Source organism: Lacerta agilis, chromosome 15, assembly GCF_009819535.1.
Source record: "Lacerta agilis isolate rLacAgi1 chromosome 15, rLacAgi1.pri, whole genome shotgun sequence".
NCBI lineage: Eukaryota > Metazoa > Chordata > Lepidosauria > Squamata > Lacertidae > Lacerta > Lacerta agilis.
In genome coordinates this window covers 32,556,177-32,584,070 of record NC_046326.1, presented here as the reverse complement: position 1 = coordinate 32,584,070, position 27,894 = coordinate 32,556,177, and the positions used below count along the sequence as shown (strand labels likewise).

General features: G+C 44.8%; 1 protein-coding gene and 1 long non-coding RNA gene across 2 annotated transcripts; both read right to left on the bottom strand.

Annotated features, from left to right (window-relative positions):
* Positions 1 to 211: 211 nt before the first annotated feature.
* On the bottom strand, positions 212 to 3,302 carry LOC117060129. Its single transcript, XR_004427972.1, has 3 exons — positions 2,997 to 3,302; positions 776 to 888; positions 212 to 296 (listed from the first exon to the last, which is right to left on the bottom strand). It is a non-coding gene; the product is annotated as an uncharacterized LOC117060129 (long non-coding RNA).
* A 6,735-nt stretch (positions 3,303 to 10,037) lies between these two features.
* On the bottom strand, positions 10,038 to 27,776 carry EIF4H (eukaryotic translation initiation factor 4H). The gene is made up of 7 exons (XM_033172671.1): positions 27,635 to 27,776; positions 18,665 to 18,849; positions 17,998 to 18,062; positions 17,795 to 17,894; positions 15,182 to 15,250; positions 12,802 to 12,960; positions 10,038 to 12,096 (listed from the first exon to the last, which is right to left on the bottom strand). The coding sequence occupies exons 1-7, from the start codon at positions 27,691 to 27,693 to the stop codon at positions 11,957 to 11,959; spliced, it is 777 nt and encodes a 258-aa protein (XP_033028562.1). The 5' UTR covers positions 27,694 to 27,776; the 3' UTR covers positions 10,038 to 11,956.
* Between the last annotated feature and the right edge of the window lie 118 nt (positions 27,777 to 27,894).

Sequence of the window (27,894 nt, the reverse complement as noted above, 5' to 3'; positions counted from 1 at the left end):
TGGTTTCACCCCTGTACCCTGTACCCTTTAGTAATTGAGAGGTGGGGTTCGTCACAGCCTCCTTCTGGCAACTCCTGCAGCCAAGCTGGTGCAGAACGTATTGCTCTGCTTTCCTTTGGACCACATCAGCGAGTCCGAGAGGGGGAGTCTTGGCATCTGGGCAGCCCAGGACCTCCACGCACACTGCCCAGGCTTATGCCCCAGACAGAGAGAAATAAGAGAATCAGACATGCAACGGTGATCAGCTACTTACTTATTCCTCTGACTGTCCAGGCCTGTCTGCACCTGTCTCCCTCCTACAAGGAGGAGAGAGAAAGAAAGAAACATTTGTGAGCTAAAATTATACAAAAGATGGGAGTGGGGAAAACTAACATAGCCATGGTCCAGAACAAAAAGTTATCATTTGTCTAGAGAAGATGAAAAGGGGGAAGTCAGGATCATTCTAAGGTTGTGTGCGGTAGGCGCATTTGCAGAGTGTGGTTGGCGGGGCAGTATCATCGTGCCCATTTTACAGATAGGCAAAACTGAGGTCGAGCAACAGTGGTTTCGCCAACACATATGCTTAAGGTGTCTAATCCTGCACACTATCAGCTTTCCAACTGCACCATTTCCCCACAATTGTGTCCAACTACACACACACACACAAAAACAAAAACAAAACTTTAACCTTCTCTTTGTGGCCCATTTTTCACAATGTGTCGGGGACTTGTATGAAGAAGGGGAAACCTCCAAACACGGATCCAGATCCATGTTTCAAAGCAAAGCAAAGCCTTACCTGTCCGTTGGCATTTCATGCACATGCTGACCAAGGCTCCTAAGAACATCAGGGAGAAGGCGCCCCAGATCAGCTCCACTTGGCTCATAGCTCGATCTTGCCACAACTACAACCTTAAAAATGCAAGAGCAAGGTGGGTGGACAACTCAGAGCTCAACACATGTATCTCCCCCACCCCAGCTGCACGGAAGCAGGCGAAGACTACCATACTCTCCAACATTTCTCTAATGAAAATAGGGACATCCCATTCCATAATTATGTTTCCCACCCCCACCCCCTATTTATACCCCACACATCTTACTGGGTTGTCCCAGCCGCTCTGGGCGGCTTCCAACATATGTAAAAACATAATAAAACATTAAACATTTTTTTAAAAAAACCTTCTCTATTCAGGATTGCCTTCAGATGAATCAGGGGTTGGATAACTCCAAGCCCTCCAACATTTCTCCAATGAAAATAGGGACATTCTAAGGGAAAGCAGGACATTCCGGGATCAAATCAGAACCCGGGACGGCTTCTCTAAATCAGGGATGTCCCTGGAAAATAGGGACACTTGGAGGGTCTGGACTATGCCTGTGTGTAACCTTCTGCTCCTCCCTCTTCAATCCTCTGCTGGTCCTGGGAGACAGTGGAGCAGGAGGAGGAGGAGGTATGGAAGCCCTTGACTCTCCACCAACCTGAACTCTCTCTCTCTTCTCCTGCCTCTGACTCTTGGGTTCCCCCAAGGAATCCTGGGAGCTGTAGTTTGTTAAAGACACTGGGAAATGTAACACTGTGAAGGGGTAAAGGACAGTTCCCAGGATTCTCTGGGGGAAGTCATAAGCTATACAGTAAATGTGCATTAAATTATGCTTTCAGTGTAGGGTGTGAAACCACCCTTTGCAATACACATTACTACCTAAAGAGGGAGGTCTCCCTCATCGCCTTTACGCCCGGAGTCTACCCAAATGCATCACATTCCCACCCAGTTCGAACGCCCGTCTGATGCCATTTGAGTGCTCGGCTTGGATATTCGAAGGGAACAAAGCAAGTCACGAGGCCTTGGCTCACCGAGCGAGGAAGAAAAGCTGGGGATTCTTGCTCAGACAACTTCTCCTGCTGCCGTTGGAAAATCTAGAATCATAGGCCTGGGGTGACCGGAAACATCGAGAGCCAGCTCTCTGGGACGCTGATCACTGGATCCCTCTAGCTCATAGAATCATGGAGTTGCAAGAGATCTGGGTCGTCTAGTCCAACCCCCTGCAATCTCAACAAGTGGTCCCCCATCCAATTTAAAACCATACTGGACCCTGCTTCGCTTTGCAAGTGTGCTAGCAGTTTTATCGCTGCACCACTCGGAGCTAGTGTCATCTCTAAGCTGACTGGCAGCAGCTTTCCAGGATTTCAGATGGAGGGTGTTCTCAGGCCTGCCTGGAGATGCTGGGGTCTGCTCTGCCGCTGAATCCGAATCCGCAGCCAGTCCTTCCCTCACATCCCCCCACCCCAATCTTCCCTAACCCCACCAGTACAAGAAAAGACTAATAGGTTTCAACATCTGAATAAGAAACAACAGGAAAAGCAGTTGCTCTCTCCTGGGGATGTAACCACTGGTGTGGCTTGCAGACTAAATCCAACATCTCTTCCTCTCTCCTCTACTGCTCACCTGGAATTGTCTCCCAATTTACCTGAGCAACGCTGCATCCCTGACATCCATTTACCCTCTTCTTCAGAACCCGCCTTTCCTGAGTGACCTTTGCTACAGCTCTTTCATGCCGAGATCCAGCCAGATTACATGGACCTTAAATAAACCCAGAAGCTGGTGGGAATTGCAGCGCAAAACGTCCAAGGGTGCCAGGTTGGTGGAGGACAGCCGACAGCATCCTGGGAGAGGGAATGGCCTGGTTATCCGACACAAGCCTGAACAGGAGGCCTCCTGCTAGGAGGGAAGGGTGTGTGACGTTATTCTGCACCTTTTTGTTGCAATTCCCACCTTGTAACGAATAAGGGCTCAGCTCAGTGGCGCATTTTTCAATTTTAACCGCCTGTCGCCCTAATGGATAGCCTCACATCTAAGTTCAGTTCTCACAAGGAAAGAAGGAGAGATATTCAAGGATATCGTAGGCTGGCGGTGGAGAGAGAGCCGTTCTTGGGATAGGAGAGCAAGGGTGAGAACCCAGAAATGAAGTGTCTGGAGTTGAGGGAGGAGGCGCAAAGGTGAGAAGGCACCTGAAGGCAGCCCTACCTTCTGGCTCTAAGCTGTTCTCAAGAGCTGCAGCTGATCCTTTCCCCTCCGGCCATCTCCCCTCGCTCACTCGTCTCTGCAGAAAGAGCCGACCTCAATGTGGTCACTCGCTCACAGAGACGGTGAGCAGACCTCTTGCTTCCTGTTCCCCTATGTGAGTCACCAAACCCAGCATCCGGCAGCCAGGCTCGGACGCGGCCCTCTCACCAAACCACAAGACCAAAAGCAGAGTCACGGGCTGGGACGCCTGCGTGTCGCATCCAGGTCAACCGCTCAGCCAAACCTGGGGAAAGGCTGGCTTAAATCCTACAGGTTGACTTGGAGGAATATCGGAAGCTGCCCTCACAAGAGAGGCAGACCACCGGGTTCAGCTAGCTCAGTGCTGCCCACAATTATGGGCAGTGGGTCTACGGGGTTTCAGGCAAGACAACCTGGATAGCTCAAAACAAAATAAATTTGAATTTTTTAAAATGCCTGCTCCGAAGGTCTTATCTTACTATACTATGGATTACATAGCTATATATGAAATTTCATGCATATCGGTTAATATCTTGACCCTCCTCCACCAAAATAGCTGTTCACTTGGCTGTTTTCCTATGTCATAAAGGTTGAAATTTCAGTTCAGAGAACACTTTACTGTTCCCAACCCTAACCCTGTGGAAAGCCATCTAATTAGACTTTGATTTGATTTTGAGATTTTATAGGAGGTAATATAATTATTGTTTGATTTTATACCAATGTTATGTATCTGATGTTAGCCACCCTGAGCCCGACTTTGGCTGGGGAGGGTGGGATATAAATAAAAGTTTATTATTATTATTACTTGTTATTATTCCTTTGTAAGAAAATATGAAATAATGTAAAACCATTTTTTGCCGGGGGGGGGAGGGAATCAATGGGGGGGTTGACAATAAATTTTCTGCACCAGGTACCACCTGACCTTCCCATGCCTGGGGGTGGGGATGGCAAAAAATTTTTTGCCCCCGGGTACCAATTTACCGTATTTTTCGCTCCATTGGACGCACCGGACCATAGGGCGCACCTCATTTTTAGAGGAGGAAACAAGGGAAAAATATTTTTTTGGTTTTCCTCCTCTAAAAGCCCTGGGTGTTTTTTTTTTTTGTTTTTTTTAAGGATCAGCTAAAAGTTTTGCAGCTGTTTTTGCAAAGGCAAAAGGCCTTTTTTAGGATCAGCTAAAGGTTTTGCAGCTTTTTTGCAAAGGGGGAAAAGCCCTGGTTTTTTTTTTTTTTTAAACAGAATTTATTAGCATTTTCATAATATAACACAAACCCAACCCCACACCTACAGATACAAAAACAAATACAAATACACATAATGTCAGGATTCTTCTTCTTATTTATATACCTTACAAAAAAAAAAAATCTAGTTCTAAATCTTGACGTTTGACTTCCCCCGCCTATTCACCTTCGGTTTTAAATCAATATACTATTTCCTTAACAACTTTTCTCTATAAAAAAATTAACTTTACTTAAAAAAAAGATAACATACTTATCTTAATCTTTGCATTATAACCTAAATCATAACCAAATATTCTTATAGCTAAACTTATTTCTTCTATCCTTTATCATGCTGCTTTTAACTTAAAATTCAATATCTCCTTACTTATTTAAAATAAACTTGTAATTAACAGACTTCACACTCCAATTTCAGATACCATGGCAGACCATTTGGATTATACATTTAGTACTTCAACCCACTCCCCCTCTGTCCATTGTCTTTTTCTGTCTTTCACCGGAACCAAATCTCCAATTGTCTTCCTCTGAGTGTCCACAGGTCCAGGCAACATCCACAACAAACCCCGCATCAAGCCTCAGGGTCTTCATCACTTCCATGGGCTCCTCCGTTTCTTTTTCTTCTTCTTCTTGTAGAAATCTCAATTCCATGTCCCTTGCCCCCGAGCTGCCACCTCGGAGTCTGGATATTGTAAATTTTCCCGTTCCAGGGCTGCCACCCCCAGAAATCGGCTCCTCCTCCTTTCGGAGTTGCCCAGCCATTTCAAACCATTCTTCCAGCGCCCCTCCCAGCTCTTTGCCAAGGTTTGATTCCATTGTGTAAAACTTTTGAAAAGCCTCCTCTGTGGACAATAAGTCCTTTTTGTTTATAATTCCACTCAAAACTTGTAGTTTTCGATTAAGCAGTTCCAGCTGCAAGACAGTGAGCATTTCCTCATCCTTTAAACTAGAGTTCGATACCAGTGCGAGCACAAAGTCCAGCATTTTAGGAGGGTGAGTATCAGATTTCAGTTCCTGTCTCTTCCTTCCTTTGTTTCAGTTTTTTCCCACGACAAACCAAGTCGTCGCCATTTCTCCGAAGCCGGAGTATAAAGACCAAAACTTCAAATGGAGATATTTTTTCCCCAGTTAACCCCCGAGGGGAAATCTCAACAGTCTCAGTTTTTAAATTCCAAATACTTTCTATCGATTGTTGTAGCAGCAGTCACTTAAAGAGTTAATTTCTTTCACCACCCGAAGGGAGGGAGGCGGGCTGCCTTTCTTCTTTCCCCCAGATCGTTCCAGGAATTACAAAGAGTCGAACAATTACTCACAGCCTCTGGGTTCTTATCCGCTCCTTAAAGACAGGTAGAACTTAGACGCTCATCACAGGCTTTGTCGCCGCATTTACATCCCGGTTGGGGCATGTCCCCTATAGCCCGGCTCCGTCGTCCCTTCACCCCCACTCCCCCTTTACAGGGGGAGCGGGGGAAGGGTTCGGAGCCACAACGGGCACAGCCGGGGCTGGTTTTTTGTTTTTTTTAGGATCAGCTAAAGGTTTTGTAGCTTTTTTTGCAAAGGGGGAAAAGCAAAGAGGAAAAGCCCCATTTTTATGGGGTTTAACTCACATTTCTGAAAAAATCTTAAGGAAAGGGAGCCATTTCTACTGTTTGCAGACAGATAATCTAATCAGCCAGTCACATGTCCTGGGGAAACAAACAACCTCCCTCTGCAGCACATTCAACAAAGGAGGGCGTGGCTGAAAGGGAGCAGGGACTCTTATCTCTCTCCCGATCTCTTGTTGATCAGCTGCTGAGCAGGGTCCTTTCAACACTCCCCTTTCTCTTTGTAAAATAAAAAGCACAATCTGCTTTTGGCCCCTGGGCAATTCAGCTCCAGGGACCACCATTCGCTCCATAAGACGCACAGGTATTTCCCCTTACTTTTCAGGAGGGAAAAAGTGCGTCTTATGGAGCAAAAAATACGGTACCTTGCTACGCCCCTGTGTAAGGGGAAGAAGTTTCAAAGGGGGGGGTGCCACCACAGTAGAGGCCCAGCAGTTCGCAATGTGCCACTTTTGCTATACAACACAATAGCTGTAACTCAGCGGTCGAGGAAGCTTTGCATGCACAAAATTCCAGGTTTGATCCTCGGCCTCTCTAGCTAAGGCTGATCAGAGAACCAGGAGAGCTGCTGCCAGTCAGAGCAGACAATATGGAGATGGATCTGATCTGATAAAAGGGAGATACAGACCTAAGATTCCAGGGAGAAAGATGTTTCCCGAGAGTGCGTTTTTCAAACAGATCTTACTGTTGGACCCTACTACAACTTTTTAACATTGCACATTGGTTAGGCGCACCTTGAAACAGGAAGCTGCTGTGCGATGGTGCCAAACCACGCCACCCCTTTGAACAGAAGGAAACATTTAATGTGAAAACAAGGTGTGTCCCCCCAGAGCTGATACAGACCCTAAAAGATCACCCCACTCAGCTGTTAAATTGCACATGGCAAAAGTTGGCTTCAGGGCCATTTGTGATAAAAGCCATGCAGTAACAGGTGACTGTATGTTTTGTTTTGTTTTTATAAATGGAGTGGAACACAAATAAAAACGTCATGTGGTAAAATTCTGGGGTCCAGGACCTAGAGCATTCCAGGGAGGCAGTGGGTTATTGTTATTGTTTTGGTTTTTATTATGTATTTTGTGTTGTTGTTTTTTTACATCTTTATTTAAAGTTCAAAAAGTACATAATTATAGAAGGTCGGCGGTTCGAATCCCCGTGACGGGGTGAGCTCCCGTTGCTCGGTCCCAGCTCCTGCCCACCTAGCAGTTCGAAAGCACGTCAAAGTGCAAGTAGATAAATAGGTACTGCTCTGGTGGGAAGGTAAACGGCATTTCCGTGTGCTGCTCTGGTTCACCAGAAAGCGGCTTAGTCATGGTGGCCACATGACCTGGAAGTTGTACGCCGGCTCCCTCGGCCAGTAAAGCGAGATGAGCGCCGCAACCCCAGAGTTGGACACGACTGGACCTAACGGTCAGGGGTCCCTTTACCCTTAAACATGGTGAGACGTAAAGAAAAGAGAAAAAAAGAAAAACAGAACCTGTGTAGAAAGGGAAATAAAGAGGGGGGGGACACCCAAAACTGTTTATTTTACAAGGTTGTTATTGTACTTCACCAGATCTTAACCTATTACAGTAAGAATGGATTCCAAATATCATTGAATTTGTCCATGGCAAGCCTGTGTTTACATGCAAGTTGAGTTTGTACAAGTCTTCAATCCAATTGTAGAAGGGAGCCGCATTTTTATTTTCCCAATTCATCAGTTATCAGTCTTTTTGCTGTGGTAAGGGCACAGAAAGTCCACTCATATTGTTCTTTTGTAAGGAAGGTTCCACGTGCTGGGTATACAATTCAAAAGGATATTTTGCTCTGTAAATGTTAAGGTTGTTCCGTACAGCTCTGTTGATAGTTTCAGTTACCTTCTGCCAAAAACCTTTCAATATAGGACAATGAAAAAACATGTTTTAGAGAAGCATAATCCCTATTGCATCTCCAACAGTTAGATAGCACTTTTTAAAAACAAATGTAATGGGGTCCAGTACAGTATATTCAAAATATTATTTTGTGTTTTTATCTTGTATTTGTATGCTGTGATCCACCCTGAGATTTACAGATAAAGGGAGATATACAAATTTAATAATTAGTAACAACAGCCTCAATCCCAACAGTATGAACAGCACAACAAGCAAAATTCTCAGTTCCTATTGATTTTGGTGGTGGAGGCAAAAAAAAACCAACCAAAAATGAATGGTGGGGTGGATGAAGTTTAAACCTCTCCACCTAGCTCGAAGAGGATGCAAATTTTACCCTCCCCAGATTTGAGCAATTATTTGATGAGTGGGGCTCAGCAGATCTGCAAGGGACATCCGTTGCAAAAGCTAAGCAGAGTTTTGAGCGAACATATTGTCCAGTCCAAAATCCAGACCCATCCAGAGGGTGTGCAGCTTACGCCACCTAAGGGCCAAATCAGAGATGGCATCCAATGCACGCCTGAAAAGGAACGTGTTGGAGCGCTGGGAAGAGAGGCAAAGAGAAGAGCTGGGTTCTGAATGGAGACACGGAAGGGAACAGCTACTCTTTCCCCCTCTTGTGATCTGGAGGGGAAACCCTCCTTTGAAGCTGGTATTTGAAATGGGGAAAAAACCCCGCAGAGGCACCAACGCATTCTGAAAAATGTGCATGTATCCATAAAGAAAACAACATTTGCTTCTGGCTCCTCTGTATGGACAGGAGTAAAGCAGCCGAGGGGCGTAAGAAGTGGGGGGGGGGGCTCTACGCCCCAGGTTCCATCATGCAGGGGGGTGACAAATTATCAAAGAACAATTACTGCCCTACTAGGGCGGTTCATAAAAAAAACTTTTCTTGAAAACGCCTGCTCCAAAGGTCTTATCTCACTACACTAGAGATTATATAGCTATATATGAAATTTCATGCATATCAGTTAATATCTTGACCCTCCTCCACGAAAATAGCTGTTTACTTGGCTGTTTTCCTATGTCATGAAGGCTGAAATTTCAATTCAGCGGAGCACTTACTGTTCCCAACCCTAACCCTGCGGAAACCCATCTAATTAGAATTTAATTTGATTTTGACATGTTTTTAGGAGGCAATTTAATTATTCTTTGATTTTATACCAATGTTATATATCTGATGTTAGCCGTCCTGAGCCCGACTTCGGCCAGGAAATAAATAAATAGTTTATTATTACTTATTTTTATTCCTTTGTAAGAAAATATGAAATAGCATAAAACCATTTTTGCAGGCAAAAATAAAAAAATGGGGGGGGGGGGTTGACAAGAAATTTTCCGCACCGGGTACCACCTGACCTTCCTACGCCTCTGAAGCAGCCAACCCTCCTCAATCTTTCAGCAGATGGAACAGAGCCCCAGGATGTGGCTGGCAATCTTTGGGCAAAGAATTCAGCACCCACAAATAATTAGGGACTTTCCCTTCCTGCCATCTCTGTGCTGCAAATAGCAGCAATATACCTAGTGTTGCAGCAGAATCCCAAGAATTTTACTTCTGAACAGGCTTCACAACTGAAATCAATAAACACTTTTCCACTTAAGCTGCTTTAACAGTATTGGTGCTTCTTTTCCTGATGTTCAGAGGTGAGTGGCAAAGCTTTTGTAGCCAAAACCGCAACATCCATGCATCAGTAGGCCTGGGGGAGCCTCGCTGTTTTGTAGAAATTATTTTATTTTTTTAGAATGAACCTGTACCCAGTGAAGGCTGATCATGCTCAGTGACCAGGGAATGCTGACCAACTCTTTGCTACAGTTACAGGTAGGTAGCCATGTTGGTCTGCCATAGTCAAAACAAAATAAAAAATAAAAAAATTCCTTCCAGTAGCACCTTAAAAGACCAACTAAGTTTGTTCTCTTTCCTGGCAGTGAGGAGGAAAGAGGGAATGGAATGGAGTAGTATCCCAAAAAGAGGATAGCTAACACACAGGCACACTCAACTCCACGTTGCTAACATTTCACTTTAGGTCCCATTTTGTCGTATTTCCAAGCTCTGTATCACTGGTTCCTTCTACAATGCCCTATCCAACACCTGTTAAGGGGGATTGTTTGGGGGGGGGGGGGAGTAATTAGGATAGACATTTTAATGTTTGCAAGAAAATCTACTAGAACACGTCCGCAAAACATACTTTGGTTTTCTATAAACTGCTGCCCCTTGAACAAATCCGACAGCCCCGAGAACTCTTCTCTGCCCAGATGGTGCACACACTTCAACACAGACCAGTCTTAAATATTACTTAATGTTTTCTTTATTTAAAAGTTCATTCACAAAATACCATATCCATAAATTTACTTTGTCATGAAGCAGAATGTGTTGAGTGTTTGGAAACTTGTCTTTACATGTTTAAAAGTCAAACAGATTGACTACCAGGTGAGTTTTGCATGGGCATCCTTTTTTTTTTGCATTTGCTCTTAAAATTCTCAGGTCTCCCACATTTTGAACGGAAGAGCGGCTACTGGATGGATTTTGATTGGAACACAACCACACACACATACACACACACAAAAAAAAATGCATGTCTCAAAAGAAAAGTAGTGTTAGACAAATGGTTCTTATTCTTAGAAGTGGACTGAAAGACAGGGGGCAGGAAGAGACATTTATACTATGATATCCAAGGGGAGGCTAGCCCTTGGAACATTTGCCTATACAAATTGGAACCTGTTTTTACACAATGGACATGTCTTTTTTTTTTTAAGGAGAGAGAAAGAATCACATCTGCTGCTTTCAATTCTACCTGTTCCAAAGCTACAACCGGACACCCTAAGCATCCACGTCAGGCACTGCAGGTGTTCACACCTTGACCAGACTTCACACTGAAAGCAATAACCTGCGAGCGAGAAACAGCTCCCTTCTTGGTCACCCAACGGCTCAGTATTCTGCTCCCTCTTTAAGTTAAGTGCGCCATCAAACCTTTTCAAGCAGAATCCTTACGGTATGGAGAGACAGGGGTTTGCAATCACCTGTGCCTTTAGCGGCACAAAGACACTGGGGTTCTGCAATCCAAAGAAAGCGTCACCCCCTCCCGTCTCCATCTGAGAGGCAAAGCATGAAAGCAAAGCTAAGTTCTGCACGGCAGCCCAAGAGACAAGAGCTGAATGCTGGAGGGGCAGGGTCAAGAGCCGTTTCCTTCGAAACAGAGCCAAAGAAAGGAAGGAAGGAAGGAAGGAAGGAAAAGTAAACTTTATTGGTTTCAGAAACTAGTTAAAAAGTGGTTAGCAAATATGTAAAAAGAAAATGCAAGAAAATGCTGGAAGAAGACAGTCCTTGGTTGCTACAGTAGGCACGAGCTTCAAGGGCCAGGGAGAACTCGGCAGGCCAAGTCAAGGAAGCAGCAGAGCAGGGGTCCTTGTCTAGATTTGGCTGCCGACACGCAACTCAGCCCCAGGCAGGGGTCTGCAAAGTGCTGGCGGCACTGCCGGGAAGGGGAGGGGTGGAACTGATTTTATACAGTATATATATATATATTATTCCAAAGTGCCTAAGGGCTAACGGGTGGCAATCCTATTTAACGTTGTGCTGCATAAGCTAATTCTACAGGGGCTGTATTCTAGAGCTCGAGACGTCTTCCGCTTGGCCGGGACTCCTCTGAGTTGAGGGGCCACGAGGTGTCGGTGGTCAGCATGCAGTGGAGGTAGAGAAGCACCGTGGAAGGCAGAAGGGAACGACATGGAGCAGCAGGACTGAACCCTAACTCGCGTGTCTCGGAAGTGGAAAGAGCCAGAGAGGAAGAAAAGGTGAAAGCAGCACCCCGGGGGGAGAGAGGTCCACCTCTGTGGAAGAGGGCAGCGCTTTATTGGCCAGAAGCCATGTGCTAGGTTTGGGGGAAATGGCTTGCGAGGGGGGGGGGGGGAGGGAGGGAGAAACTTAAGACAATGCAGGCACTAGATACAGCAAAGCCAAGAACGTACTAAAAACCACTTGTTAACAGCTGACATGCATTCGCAAGCTCTGGTTTGTTTTGTTTTTCCTTTTTCGTTTCAAGGAGGACAGGTGTCAGATGGTAGGAATGGTGGTTGCAGGGTTAATGTTCCGAGCACAGTTAGACACTCTGGGCTGTCTTGCGTTTTGTCTCCCACCCCACCCCCACCCCCTCCCTCAACCCCGTTCTCCCGCCCGCCCCCTCCCATTTCATCTCCCCTCAAGCTCATTCTTGCTCTTCCTTTACTATTTCCTCCCTCGGCTTGGCTCCACCAAATATGGCAGAATTGGGGTTGGCTACTTGATTGAGAGGAGTGGCAACCGTCCGGGGCTTGAGCTGGAGTCTGGGCCGCTGGGCTCTTTCCTCTGGAAGAGAAGAAACATTTCTGCTTGAGATGCAGCTCAGCTGGTCCCGTGAGCCAATGTACACCATGCCGCACAAAGGATTGTAGGGCACCTGTGACAGGTTGATCAAGGACAGGAAGCGTGTGCTCCTCTGGGTGCTGAACTCCCAACTCCCATCAGCCCCGGCCAGCATGCGCAGTGGTCAGGGACGACAGGAGTTGTAGTCTGACAAGATCTGGTATAAGGCTAGAGCCCATGAAGGTAGCAGAGGAGTCCTCAAGAAGGCAGATGAATTGAGAGCAAAAATTGCAAAGCCATTCTTGGCCTTATATCCCCTATCATGTTCATCTCTTTGCCACTGGCACAATCCTCTGCTCACTATCCTTGCAAATGTGTGATGTATTTTACAAGGACTCTAGCCCCCCCCCCCAAAAAAACCCCTCATGCCAGGCACCTTTAAGAGATCCACAAGACTCTCCAATGTATCTGTTATAGCAGACGGTTATGGCCTGCTACTCTGGAATGTCTCATACTCACAAGTCCAAACTTCTGTTGAAATGAATGAAACCAAAAAGCATTTCAAAATCAAGGTGTATCACAGTGCCGTCTGCCGCCGCAACTGAAGTGCGACCCTCCAGATGACGTCACTGAACGCTGCAGGCCAAGAGTGGTGGACAGCAGCAATTCAGCTGGGCCAAAATGCAGGAGAAAGCAAAGGCTGCCCACCTTCAGTTGGCTCTCTGAAATCCATGGAAGCGCCACGCACTGGAGGCCCATCCCTGAAACGACCGGTGCCTCCCATGGGTGGACCGGCTGCTCCTCCTCGCCGATCCCCAGGACGGGTCCGGCCTCCCCGGCCTCCCAGGAAGTCGTCATCTCTGAAACCTGTCGGGAGAGACGCGGCAGTAAGCGCCAGCTCTTTGGACGTGTCTGAAGCGACAGCCTTGCTTCTCACAGAGGCAAACCCATGGGCAGCTTCATCCAACCTGCGGGAGCATCTTGCAGAAGAGTGGTGGCCAAAGGACCTGCTTGGCATGCGTGGCTTGCCAAGAGATAGAAGTGATTTTAGTTAAGCAGCATGCACTGGGCTAGGAGATGACGGCCACTAAACAGGAAGAAAAGAAGCACTCTGCCATTTTATACAACTAGCTACAGAAAGTGAAAAGCTCCTCCAACAGCGGGGACCTGTATAGGCCCTAACACTGCCCACGGTTTGTTGAGAGGTAAAGGCATGGCTTTTCCAGAGTGTTTTTGAGGATTGCCTGGTGCCGACGCTATGCCTTGGGCTCTTTCTCTTGGTGGTGGTGTAAAAACTTGGCACTCTTGATTTTACTGTTAAGTGCTTATTTCATTCTCTTACTTTGATTGGGTTGCTGCCTTAAGATTTCTTTGCAAAAGGAAGGAAGAGGTGTTTGGGTTTTTTTAATAGACTGTTGATAATATGAGGGGGATCAAAGAAAAAGAGAGAAAAGGTTCACACCTGCAGACTGCAATACAAATGTAAGATTGCTGCAGCCTGAAATCACGATCCCATACGATTTCTTCCTTTTGGAGAGTGTCACTGAAGCAAGAGTGGTTGCTTTGGAAAGAAGGTAATCCTTGCTGCTAAAATCAAGATGCACACATGCATTTTTGCCAAGAGGTTTCTTTTGACCGACAGGCAATCCATCCCTACTGCAAGTAGGCTCAAAAATAAGATGGGAAGATAATCTGCACCAACTGACATATGCATACCTATAAAAGGATGCCGGAAGAAACCCCAAATTTCTGACTGGAGAAAAATGCATGGACTGTAATTATAATGACTACTTTATTATTAGGCTGTCTGTCAGTATGCTTTTTATTATGTTTTTATCATTGACATTCTGTAATGTGTTTTTAATGTTGTACACTGATCTGGGATCTTCTGTTAATGGGCAGTATATAAACTGAAATACTACTACTAATAATACTAATAAATAAATACTACTACTACTGCTAGACTTACAGAGGCTTACAGAGTTAAGTTTGAAAATTTTCTGGCCTAAAGGAGGGTGGGAGTGGAAACATGATCAAATACAAGGAGAAAGCAGTCTAAGTGCATCAGGAGTAGGACAGGAGAGGGAAGAATGAACTACTTGAGGATAAGATGACGTTACAATCTCCATCCACTATGGGATGCCTCCAGCATCTTCTCGCGCAACTAAGAATGTGGCTGAATTTCAAGTACAACCATGAACACAATGCGTAGCCACAAGCATTTGGTTTACACTCCCAGATTCTCATCTGCTGAACAAAAATAACCCTCATTAAGGTAGCTGTGGAGGTTGGATTGTACACACAAAAAACATCTTGCTAGTTTAGTGCTATGTAGCAATAAACAGGAATAAAAGGAAGGAGCTATATAAGGCTACACACCCCGCTCTGAGCAGGTCTGCCCGGCTTATGGAGCCAACTTAGTCCTGCAGCCAGAGCATATATTTATGCCGCCTCTCCCAATTGCCTCTGCCCATATTGTAAGAGGAAAGAAGCAATCCAGCATGTTCAGCTGAAAGGCAAGTTAGTAAGCTTTCAAGAGGGAGTGGGGAATAAGCTACCTGGGCCTATTCTCATCTACTTCTCCCCCAGTGGGCCCGATGCTTTTATTACAGGATCCAGAAGTGTTGAGTGCACCAAAAAGAGACAGACAGATGGAAGCAGAGTCCCAGCAGATGCAAAGACAGAGTTACTCAGAACTGCACAATCCAAGCCACGTCTTCTGAAAGCAATTCAGGTTACAAGGAAGGGTACTTACAATTGTCAAAAAGATCCAACACTTATTCATGCCCTCAAGTTTCCGAAGACTTTCAACTCCCCCCCCCCAACTATGACTAGACATTGAAATCCTTCAATCAAAGCAGAACACAGATGACATGCAACCTTTGCCACGGTCTTCAAAAATTAAGAAACATCCAGATCAAGTTTTGGGCTTCTGCCTTAGTGGCCAACCAGACTGCCATAGGATGATTTGTGGTCACAGGCATGTCTGACAAAGGAAGGCAAAAGGAAGTGGAAATAAAAACTTTTTTTTGGTGGGGGTAGGGGACAAGGAGGAATCAGGAAAATGAAAAAGGAGAAATACTGCTACCAGCACTGAAGTCATCTCTGGAATCCCATCCACCTCCTCGTGATTCCCGCGGACCTCCTCCGCCCATGCCTAAAAAGAAAGCCACATTGCAAGCAGGAGTCAATGGGGAAGGGGGGAAGGTCTAAAAGGATCCACTGCCAGCGGGCGGAAATCCCAATGCTCTCTCAGCCCGATGCAATCCTCACATTCACAAACATCGGGCAATTGTACTCTGCAGGAGAATGTGTCTAGATCAGAGGTGTGGTTGGCACATGGAAACCCAGGAAAGGACACCACACTTAGCTCTCAAAGAAGGGGGCTCATCCATCCAGGCCTGGGCAGGAAGGTTGCAATGAAGAGACCTGTGAAGTGCCAGCGTCTTCAGAAAATGCAAAAGTTCAAAGACAGCTTTTCCGTATTTCCCTGAGCTGAGATGCGCTTAAACCACTTACATCACGAAACTACACAAAGAGACAGAGGGGGCCTGCTAAGGTTAGGAAGATGGCACATTTTTCTGCAACAACATCTACACAAACCGTCTCATCTGCTGCTCCTCTATCTGGGAGCACTCAGCCTTGTGACTCATGCAGTTGCCCAGGCTATGAAGTAGAGCATTAGCAAGTTCAAGGTTCTTGATGTTAGTTACACAAGAAAAAAGTTTGCTTCCTTTTGGATCCAACAGCTCAAGCTGTATGGTATTATTAAAATAGTAGATGAACACTTGTGAGCTCACGCTGGTGCCTCCTTTCGTTTTAGAGAAATAGCCCAGCCTTTGAAATACCTTTCTGCTCCGGATACTTTTCTGCCTAGCAAAACACATACAGTGTGTAAGCCTGGAGCTCTTTAGAACAAAAGAGGCAGCAGCATTAAAACAGTCCAGAATTACTCAGAGCAGCAAGATGCATGGCTTTGAAGACGCCAATTAAATCATTAAGGGGTTATGAGTTAACAGCTCATTGCTACTTTAGCGCCTCAAGATACACCATCCCACGTAGTTTTAAACTCCATACTTAACTTTAGTTGGGGGAAACTCAACTCAAAACATAGTTGGGGGAACTCATGTCTTCAAAGGCTGGCATACCAGTCTACACTAAGCCTTTTTTGAGCGTCTGCCTACCATCAGAGCTAAGCAGTGCAAGGCAGTCACCTCCTATGTTTGCCGAGTGGCACTACATTAGGACACATTTGCTTTCAAGGAAAATGAAAAAAAGGGCAAGTTGAGGCAAACTGTTAATTCTCCCTGCCCTCCAGTTAGCCAAGAAAGCAATAATATTCCCTCCAATTCAATTTCTCATGTGCTCCACACTGATGATGTACAGGAACAGGCAGGGAGACCCAAATCTCCAGCCACAGTTCAGTCAAAACTGCTTTCGTGACTACCACACCTTGAAAAGTCACTGCTTGCAGCTCAGATTATAACTGAGCCAAGGTAGCTCCTACCCTGAGTCACTCTCCTTCAATTTGCTTCCTTGAGGTTCCTCCCAAGCCAGCCTTTAAGGAGATAAAGCTACTCACCTGCCTGGCTCTGTGCCTACCTATGAGATTCTCATACTTGGAAGAGTCATCCAATAAGGCTTGAAGTCTCCTAAGCAGGCATTTGCTGGCACACAATATGGCCACTTGGTGCGCAACAGACCTGGCTAGAAGCCAGAGCACCAGAGAGGTTGGAGAAGAGGACTTGCCACCAATGCCACTCCCCTTTGCTGCCTGCCACCAGCCACTCCTGGAACCAGCTGTGAACCACCCAGCCCAGCAGAGGGCAATCTTCAAGCTTGCAGGATCTAATTTGCATTTTACTGGAACCCTGTCAGATGGAGCCAGGTGCAAAAGACATACCCTTAGAATTAAAGAACAGGGTGCCTCCGTGCAACTGTTGAGCTCATGAATTTGTTCTGAACTCAAGAACTGAACTGAACTCAGTCCTGCCACACACAAATCAATTTCTTGTTAAATATTGTTTGCTTTTTAGACAGTACACTATGTGTGTGTATGTGTGTTTAAATGCTTTATATTTATTTTCCAAGATTTCTTGATTTCAGCAATCTAATTTAGGTATGTCATTTTGCTTGTTGCTATTGTTAAACAACTAGAAGTCAGAAATCCTTGCCAATGCACCACCAATCACCCAAATATCCAGATTGCAAACTACCTTCTGCCTACCCCGATCTAGGCTGCTCACCTCTTCTGAACTGCTGTGGCCTCCTGGAGCGCAGAAAGACTAGAAATTGATTAGCTTCTTGATTTATTAACTGGCCTGTTTGTTTTGATTTAGCTCTGAACTTGTGGTGCATGAAGTTTAGATTATACCACTCCAATAATACATTATCACAAACTCTAGATTATTCCACCATTAAGACTAATTTTTCCCATGTGTATTTAAACTGGTGTTACTTGTCTTTGAATTTATTGTTCAATACAGATAGTTTCCCCCCAAATGTTATGTCTTTTGATAATAGTAACATTTATATAATACTAACTTATTGTGAGCAACTTTGGGCACAGTTTACTGTTGAAAAGTGGCAGGTAATTAAACTAAAAGCTTAATATTATACATACATACATGCTAGTTTAAGGCGGCACTAATGCACTCATTCCAATTTGCCATATATTAAAGAGCAGCTATTTAAACATCACCTCTTTCCTCTGGTCCGCCACCTTTTCTGAAACCGAAGCCACCTTTGTCTTGTTTCCTGCCTTCGGCAATGTCCACTCGGAGTGACCGGTCCCCCCAAAGCTGTTGGACACAGAAGAAGAGGAGGAGAAATCTTACCACCAGTCATTCCAGCAAGGGCAGCTATCAATCCTCAAATACTATTTTATAAAAACGGTAAGCTTACTGCTCCATCGTATGTCAGAGCTTCTTTAAGTGATTCAACCTCATCAAATTCTACGTAACAAAATCCTGCAAGACAAAAAGAGATTAAAAACAAAACAAAAAAACAGAAGCCAATTTTCATCTCAGTATCTGGAAAGTTGCGAACCCAGATAGTGCACACAAGTGGGCTGTTAGTATGCTGAGGCAAGGAAGTCAAACTAGGATACTGGGGCAAACAGAGGTTCATGAGCTGATCTGTCTCCTTGATGTACCACTGATTTCCATCCTGTTCCCCAAACTCTTCCCTCACTTCTGCAAACAGAGTAAGGAGATTTGAGAGATGGGGAAAGAGAGAACATGTAAGCAAACCTGAAGGACAATGTGCTCCCACACAAAACTCCCCCAAAGCAAAAGTCTTCAGAGAAGTTAAGCTGAGTGACCACCAGAGACTGCCTGTTCTCTCTATGACTGTAAGCAGACTATGAAAGCTAAATGGTACAGCACATGCTATGCAAGGAGAAGGTCCCAGTTTCAATCCCCATCATCTTCAGGTAGTTCTTGATTAGCAGGGTATGATTGAAAACTACTTAAGATGGCATGTGCACCTTAAAAACTGGTATCTCTCACCACTAATCAGCTGCCTCTCTACCTCAAACTTGGTTATGAAGGAGAGACATGGAAGCACCTACCTTTAAATTTATCTGTCTCTTTGTCTCTGACTAATCGCACACTCCTTACACTGAGATCTTTGAAGATGGCATCAATGTCTCCTTGGACTGTGTTGAAGGGGAGGTTGCCAACGTACGCTGTGAAGGGGGGCTCTGTTGGAAGCTCTTTCTGTCTACGTGAGCCAACACCAGCACTGCTACGAGATCTGTTGACAAGCACAGAATTAGAGCCTAGGCCAGAATGCTCCTGGGATCAGGGAGCAGCAAGGATGCTCCATGTGGGGAAGGTAGAGATATTACAGTAGAGTTGTATCTCAGTTATACTAGCTGTGTAATATAAAAAAGGATGATATATCCTCTCCTCCAGGAGTTGACAATTCAAATTTAGCCAGTAGAGAGAAAGGAGGGTGTTAATGTATACAGAAACAGGGGCACAGAAAGTAGATATATGTTTTAACTAAAATCTTGCTTTTAATTAGCCACACAGTGCAGCCCCAACAACAGATGCCTGTGAACAAATTCAGTTATGTGCAGCTCCCCAAGTATGAAGAACAGCAGTCAGCCATGCCAAGTTCAATCACTGTGCTGCCTGATCCTATGCACATCTACTCGATGCAGTAGAAAGATTTGAAGGGGGCAACTTTCCCCAACCTTTCAGTACGGGACACTTGGTACAGGCAGGAAGGTTTAGTGAGCATGAGTAGAAACCCAAGGGCAACTTGCTTTTTATACAAAATTAATTCATATATACACAGTGTTCAATTTGATAACTTGACTGAGTGCATAAAACCAACCCCATCATCCTGAAAGGTATCTGGAACAGCAAGGTGGCTCTAACCAGCTGGCTCTGTCATTTGGTGTCCGTGATGGAAGATGTTGACAGGAAGTTAAAAAATGACATACTACTAACCATATGCAGGCCATTTTATACACAGGGCAGGCAGGAGGTAGATCAGGATGTACTGACAAGACCTTTGGATGAGCTACAGCTATGATTTGGGACTCCCAACCATTTAAGAAGAACAAGTACAGAACACTTTGCTGACATGGCTAGCCTTGTGCTGAGGGATAATCTCCAAGCCTATTTAAGCCATTATTAACTGGTAGGCTTTCTAGGACTGGGCAATATCTGGTTTTCAACAAGGCGATATATCACCAGCTACACATCGGGATCTATCACAATGTGTAAAATAAGGATGGAGCTGTGTAGAGTCATTGGCTGGCTTCACGGTTTTCCCCACACTGATTTTTGCATAGCACAAATGTATTTATCATTATTTGTGATGTATTGACAGGTTAAAAATTATGCAACTGAAATCATGATATGAACTTCAAACCTGTTTTGGGCTATATATCAATATACAGCCCAGCTTTATTGACTACATCTTTGTGTAGCTCTGCTAGCCAATTTTAAAGCTGTATTGGAATCCCATCTCTAGTAACTCAGATGTAGATTGGTACTTGCGTATTTATTTAGAACATTTTAACCCTGCTCTTCAACTGAAAAGGCTCCCAGATTGACAGCCCCTGGCTACAGTAGTCTTACAACCTAAAATGCATGAAATAAAAGGGAAAAGTGAAGAGGGTTGAAGAAAGGAGAAAGTAAGCGAGTCCAGGCTCCAGTTCTAATTGCTGGACCTCAGAGGTTTAGTAAAAAAAACACAGACGACCTGCCCATTTCTATTTCTGAATGTTCTGGCAGGCAAGGAGGGCACCCACTTGGCTATGGCTTTCCCAAGTCAATCTTTCTGCAGTCCTTATGGGAAGAAAACTATTCCACAGCCAAAGCATGTATTTGTAGTTAAAATACTTTTTAGTATAATGCCCCAGTCAAAAATTCTGCCAGGGCAGCAAGCATTTTAGATAAGTGGCACATCACTGTTAAGAAAAACTACTATGCAAGCACACAAAAAGCTAACTTCTCAGTTAGGAAGGCAGCACTTGGACAGATGCTAGCCAAACGGTTTTGGATATTTTATCAGTCCTCCATTTGGAATACATCCCAGTTGCCTTCTTTTCACCTGATCAACATGCTTCATATGCATAGAAAGATGGGTAAATATCCAAGTAATGCTATTAGAAAACCTAAAAAGATGCCTTCCAACTAAGGTTAACTAAATTGATAGTCTCAATTGAGGTAAGACCATTCCTAAACTTAAATACACATTGAAAAAGAAGATACTGAAAGCTAGGACAGGATAAGTGTGTAGTTCTGAGTGTGGTGCTGTTGAGAGATTATACTGTATCAAATGCTTATCAGTCCTACCTCCTAAATCTACTTCTTAAATAGAAGCAATCACCATAACCTACTCAGTGCAAAGATATACTCCACCTGCACCCAACTGTGCATTAAAACTCACATGATGGATACCTTACATATAACAGCAATGCCAACAGTATGGTCTCATGGATATGTCCACTACATTTATCAATGGGTGACAAATTATATCTGTCTTATGGAGTTTGACCACAAAGAGCTTAGGGAAACTGGCCCGTCCAAAGAAGTACTGAATGGGTCTTGCTTTGAGTCTTCCTTTCCACATCAACCAGCCATAAATAGGTTGGGCTTGGTAGAATTCTTCACAACAGAGGCAACAGACTGATAGAGCATGTCAACACCAGTCCTATGAAGATATGATGAACTGTTTTCTGGAAGGGTGACTCGGTCTTATGAGCCAACCATGACCAATTCATGTGCTTTCATAAGGACACTCATAAAGATGTCACATTAGACACACTTTAAGAACAGTTACTCAAGCAGTTGACCGGCAAACTAACCTCAGCACCATGAGCCCTGGATGAAGACTACCTCCTAGATACTCCCAGTGACACACCTATCCCATCATGTTTCCTATTGACAATCTGCAGTCATCTAAATTTATGAAGTTGGTTAGTCAGGGGTGGAAACTGCTATTCCATGAAGACAGAGACTATAAAGGAAATGGGATCTAGGTAAAGAGCAAATTATCTGATATACTCTGCAAGAAAGGATGTTTAGAATGATGCATGTAGACATGATGTACCCTAAACATAATCTACTTTAAAAACAACTCCACAACCTTAAATGCTTCTATATTGCTTTCTGAAGAGAATTCAATTTCCTTGTCAAAAATTCACCAGCTGCCAACATGCAAGCAACATACTATTTTAAGATACAACTTTTCTAAAGTCCACATTACTGCAGAATCCAAAGAAACTAATAACTAACATAATGCTATCACCCTTGCAGCACAAGAGCATGCGATGATTGTGGAAGATTCATGCTTTTCCCCTAGATATAAAGAGAGTTCTCAACTCACTCTCACTCCCATAGGGTCTGCGCTAGCCTGGATGAATCACTAACCCTGGATCAAGTCTTCTTGAGGGGCAGTCTTCATGCAAATGGCCTCAATTTCACTCCTGGCATATCACTGGCACCGGCATAATACTCATTAGAACAAGCACAGCTGCCAGCTATGAAGTCAATGCCATTAATAAAGAGCGAGGAAAGAAAAGGTAAAGCCTGGCTCTCTAATAGGAAAACACCACCTCCTTTCAATGGTGAGGCAGCTTATAAAGCTGAGTTACAATACTAGGTTCAACAGATGTGCATAACACCATTTTTTTTAAAAAGTATACTTGCCTCTACCAGCTAACCTGTGACCCTCCGCATATTTTGGATTACAGTTCTCATCAGCTGCAGCCAACAATTTATTACAGACAGTTTACAATCACATAAAACTAAAATAAAAGCAGACTATTATTAAAATGACAATGAAACAAAAGAATACAAGGTAATGTAAAAATCTAACATATGAACAGCTTGAAAGGAGAAGAGAGTCTTATCTTGATAAATAAATGATTGTAAGCTCAGCACAAATGAAACCACTTTGGGGGAAACTGAACAAACAGGACTAACATATCCTCCTGTTGTCACATCTGGTGGCAGGAAACCCAGAGACCAGTTGGAATGGGAGCAGGCACTTCTCTAGACATCCCTGTGTGATAAGAGCTCAAGGCGTGCTGCAATGCATCAGTGCACTTTCTGCCGGAATGGAATCAAAAATATTTTTGCTGCAGACCAAAATCTAATTTCCAGTCCAGAAATGGGGGCAATAACTTTAACATATAGTTATAGAATGGCTGCAACTGAATTTTTAGAATTAGGTTGTTTCACTGCAGTTTGATAGCACTTGAAATTGCAACTTAAGGAACTAGGAAATTACTAGGAAATTACCAATACAGTACAACAAAGGGGATATCAACTGTTTGTTATCTTCAGCAAATCTTAGGTAGTTGAACAAACTTTTTCAGGCTTGTGTCCCAGCTGTGCTTAAAAGTTTAACTTAGATTATTTAATTACTTATATTAATTGCACTGAGGCTAATACAGCCACAACAGCATGCATTTTTGCAAAAGGCAGCAGTAAACAGCTCAACCAATTTTCAAGGTATTATGCCTACCTACTGCTTTCAGAAGCCTTTAAATAAGAATGCTAGTGAACAAATGCTGGAGCCGATGAAATCTGGTATACACTTAAGAGTTTTCCATCTTAGACTACACCCATACTGTAATCAGCTCATTTCCCAGTTTGATAAACTCCAACTGAAAAGTAAGCTCCAAGTACCAAATGTTCACTTCCCTTTCCATAGGCAACACACAAGCAGCATCAGCCACTCCTCATTGCCCTGCTCCCTTATTTGATTTTAGTCAGACTCTTCTCTGCCTTTTGCTTCTTCCTTTCTCATGCTTAGCCACGGCAAAGGGCTAGGAATGCAGAGTTCTTATGGCTTGTAGCAAAAGGTACAAGCTGTGATCAGGTCAGCAAGATGCCTGGCAGATATGATGGGGAAATGAACCTCTAGGGGGCAAAGCAGATCACCTCCATACACCTGCCAGATCATGTTAATGTGGAGAATAATACAGTGCAAGACATATGCAATTCCTCCTATACAAAAAGTATCCCCTAAAAATACTGCTGAGGGGCCTTTGTGGGAGGCATCAAGTGACCAAAAGGCCATTAGTCTCTGCTCCACTAGATTCAAAACTAGCCAAATGAGTAGCCATCAACTTCTCTTTTGCTCCACCTCATAAATGTTTAAGTGCTTTAACCCACCTCCTCACCCTAAAGGATACAACCCTGTATTTCATCCTCTATTTCACCTTCAATCTCATTTTTATCCTTAACCCAATAATTCCACTTCATCTGAACTCTGTGCGCCACCTTACATCCAAAGGATCTACCTTCCCTGACCCCTAGATTCATACCATCCATCCCCACTCCTGCTTAACCTCTATTGATTGATCCATAATCTTCCTTTCTTCTGGTCTATCAAGATTTAGATTTGGCAGCTCCTTGAGGAATAGCTTTGTTTTATTTCTTACTCGTGTTATTCTGTCAAGCAATGCTGACATTAGCAGAACTACGTATAGTAAATTCTCAGCAGTCCATACAAACCATACTGTAAGGTAGACAGAATAAAGAAGGCCACCCTGGAAATACATATGAAATAGAAGGGGCAAGCTGAGGGGCTAAGTAAATCATCCTATCCAGTATGTTTCACACCCACAACTATTTTCATAAGAGATGGATATATGCTTTTCTAAAGAGAATACGCAGTCAACTCGAATGCAGACTAGAAAAGAAATCATATCTCCTAGCAGAGCCCACCCGCCTGCGAAAGAATAGGAAATGTTTAAAGTGATTCCATTCACTTGCGAAAAGTATCACCCACCCTTCACCAAATGGTCCTAGGGAGGAAAAACCACAAATATTACTTTAAAAATCATTAAAACAAAATACTCACAAGTAGATGACTCATCACTATCCCTGGCTCCTCCTGCAGGCCTGGACAAAGAGCTATGTCTTCCGTAAACGAAAGTAACACTGCTCTAGATGCGCCTCAGAAGGAAGGGCACTCCAGAGATGAGAAGGCACCCAGAGAAAGCTCTCTTATTAGTTAATTCTATCAATTTCATCCCAAAGTAGAATCACATGCCAGCTGCCAATCTTCAAATATTTGCATCACAGGTAGTTTAAGGCTTTATACATAGACGTAAGTACCTTGAATTGTACTCTAAAGCAAACCAGCAACCAGTGCTGAGCCTTTAAGACCAGTGTTAAATGGGTGTAGCCATCAATGCCCACCAGTACCCCTAGCCAAAGCATTCTGCACAAGCTGCAGCCTCTGAAACATGTGATGGCAGCTCCACATAGACAATGTGGACAATAATTTTATCAGGAGGTTATGAGAATATGAGTTATTATGGTCAGGCCTTTTTTTTGCAGACTGTAAGATGAGCCTGAAGGGTCAGGCCAATGGCCTATTATCTCATCCAGTATCCAGTTCTCACAGTGGAAAGCTAGCTATTTGTCAGAAGCCTGCAAGCTAGGCATGAGCACAACAGCACTCTGCCCACTTGTGATGTCCAGGAACTTGTATTCAGAAGCACGATGCTTCTGCAGTTGAGGTAGACCATAGTCTCATGGCTAGTAGCTGTGGCTACCCAGGAATGGGTGTAGCTGGTGAACCAGGAAGTAGACACACCTAGCCACTGAAGCAACTTGGACCTCAGGTAAACATAACTGTATAAGCACTACCCCAAGCTATCCACCTGCCTTTCAAGGAAATGGAACCCCATTTAGTTCTTGGATTCAAGAACCCAAAGCACACCTCCATCTTGTCTGGATTCATTTTCCACTTATTGGTCCACATCCAGCCCATTACTGCCACCAGCCCAGTCAACACTCACCTGTTTCAGATGGAACAGAGAAAAAAAGTCGGGTGTTATCTGCATATTGATGAAACCTTACTCCTTATCTCCTAATTACCTCTCCCTGCAGCATCATATAGGTGTTAAAAAGAATGGGGGATAGGATCAAACCCTGCAGGACACTTACCATGCAGTAGCTCCCCATTGCTACTCTGTAAGTAACCCTGGAACAGTGTGGTCACCTCCCAAAGCCACAGAGTTGTACACACATAGTACTTCTTGACTGACCCTAAAGCTTTTTTCTTATGACACTTCTATATGCTGGTTCTTTCTATTTTCTGAAACCTGTCAAGATGATTTCACATACTGAAGATTTCTGGCACTCCCTTCCCCCTCACTCAAAAACTTATTCAGGCAAGTCACTCTGACTCTCCCCCCCCCCTCCATATTTGCTATATGAAGATAATAATGATAAACCTACAGGGTTGTTATGAGAATGGCTAAGATAACTGCTCTCAAATACACAAGATATAAAGCTTCATAATTCTCTCATTTATACCACTTTTAAACAGTTTACAAAGCAGTACTGTATATCCCAAATATACTCTCTAATATTAAAAATAGAAATCTTTCAGCTTCTCTGATAAGAGATCACTCATGATTCTTACTTGAGTAATAGGACTGGTCAATAACTCCAGATTCTCTCACAAAGACAGCCCTGCAGTTATGGTTTAATGTTATGTGTGAATGCAGTCATGAGATGTGGCTAAAGAGAAAGCAAAAATAAATAAACAGGAAAAGTAACTGTTACTTTTTTATGCCCCCTTCCCCATATACTATACTTACCCATCTAGATGTTGCTGGGTGGGTGTGGAGAAGAAGACAACATTTTCCTCCAACTTCCATCCATTCCTCCATATTATTCTTTCCTATGGTATGACTTCATATGTTCCCCCCTCCTTCAAATTACCACCCCCTTGCCCACAAATAAGCACCAACTTGGGGAACAAACTCAATTACGAAAACAAACTCCATTATGGAGCCCCAAGCCAGGGCTAAGAATATAGGATGAACTCCTTATTCAACTACATGGAAAGGTTACAATATGAGGGAGGGGTAGTTTAGAAGAAAAAGTAGAGTAAGGGATGGACCACTTGACAGAGATGAAAAAGTAGGTAATGAGAAGTTTCTCTCAAATTTATTCATCAAATAAAACTGAATGGCACAAATTATGGGATTCACTGCCACAAAATGCAGGGACAACAATGGGCATGGATGGCTTTATAGGACAAATTTGTTAAGGTTAAGACCATCATTGTTTACTAATCATGACAGCTATATGCGGTGCAGCAGAGGCAGAATATATCTGACTAATAGTTGCCCAGGAACTACAGCAGGTTCCTATTGCCCACCACCCTGTCTACTTCTGGACTTTCCAGAAGCATCATGTTGGTCACTGTGATGCTTAATTAAGTAGGACCCATCTTATTCACCCTTCTCCCCCCATGGGACTGCAATTCCAGTTCCCATGCAAAAGCATCCAGGCCTGAAACCTCTTCCTCATAGGCTTTACTTACACCCCACAGAGTCCCCACTTCCGCTTCCCCCTTTAACCAACCTCCCCTGTCAGAGCCAGCTTACCTTCCATCAATGCCCAAATCAGTCTTCCTGCCCACCAGCACCACCCACCTCTTGATACCCCACCAAGAGACTAAAGAAGCTGGAGCCCTTAAGCTCACCCCATAAGCTCACACCTTCCTCGACCCGCCTCCCTTATCAGAGGCCACTTACTATCCATCAAAGCCCGTTATCCATTCCCATTAAGAGACATCTCAGGCCTGGTCCACCCCCCACCCCAATAAATTATGCCCTTCTAAATCTCCCTCTTTTTCAGCTCCTCTTTCCTGTCAAGAGGCCACTTCCAGCAGAGCCCAAAATATCCCCCGCCCCGCCCCCCCAGAACACCTTTGCTCGCACCTTCCTCGATCCCCCTTGTCCTGACCCCCCCCCCCGCCAGGGGCCACTTCCCTTCGGCCAGAGCCCGGATCCGCCACCGCCGCCCCCTTCTTGGCACCCGCGTGAGAGGCGCTCCAGGCCCGATCCAGGCCGCATAAGCTACGCCTCCGGCCCTCCCGGACCCCGCGCTCGCTCTGACCCGCGCCTTCTCCTCCCTCGACACACGCGCTCACCGCCCCGCGCACGGGCCCTCCAGCCGCCGCCACCTCGCTCCTCCCCTCGCACGGGCCCCGAGGCCTCCCTTCGTCACCCCGGCCGGCCCCGCTTCCCTTCCCCGCTCACCCGCGGCCGCCGCCGAAGCTGCTGTAGGCCCGGTCGTCATAAGCGTCGAAATCCGCCATTGCTGCTGCTCCTGCTGCTGCTGCTGCTGCCGCTGCTCCTGCCGCCGCCTCAGCCTCCCCCGAGCGCGAGCGAGTGCCGCAGGACCCCTGCGCCGCTTATATAGCGGGCCTCGGTCAGGGGCTGTCCGCCACGGTGCCTGCAGCCGAGGAGCGCTCTGCGCCTGCGCGCAGCTGGGGTGGCGCCGGCGGTGCCTGACTGGA

Coding starts and splice junctions, on each gene's coding strand:
- EIF4H (XM_033172671.1), bottom strand. CDS start 27,693: ATGGCGGATTTCGACGCTTATGACGACCGGGCCTACAGCAGCTTCGGC. Junction 12,961..15,181: donor CAGAGATGACTTCAGTGCTG/GTAGCAGTATTT, acceptor CTCTCCCGACAG/GTTTCAGAGATGACGACTTC. Junction 12,097..12,801: donor TTTCAGAGAGCCAACTGAAG/GTGGGCAGCCTT, acceptor CTTCTCTTCCAG/AGGAAAGAGCCCAGCGGCCC.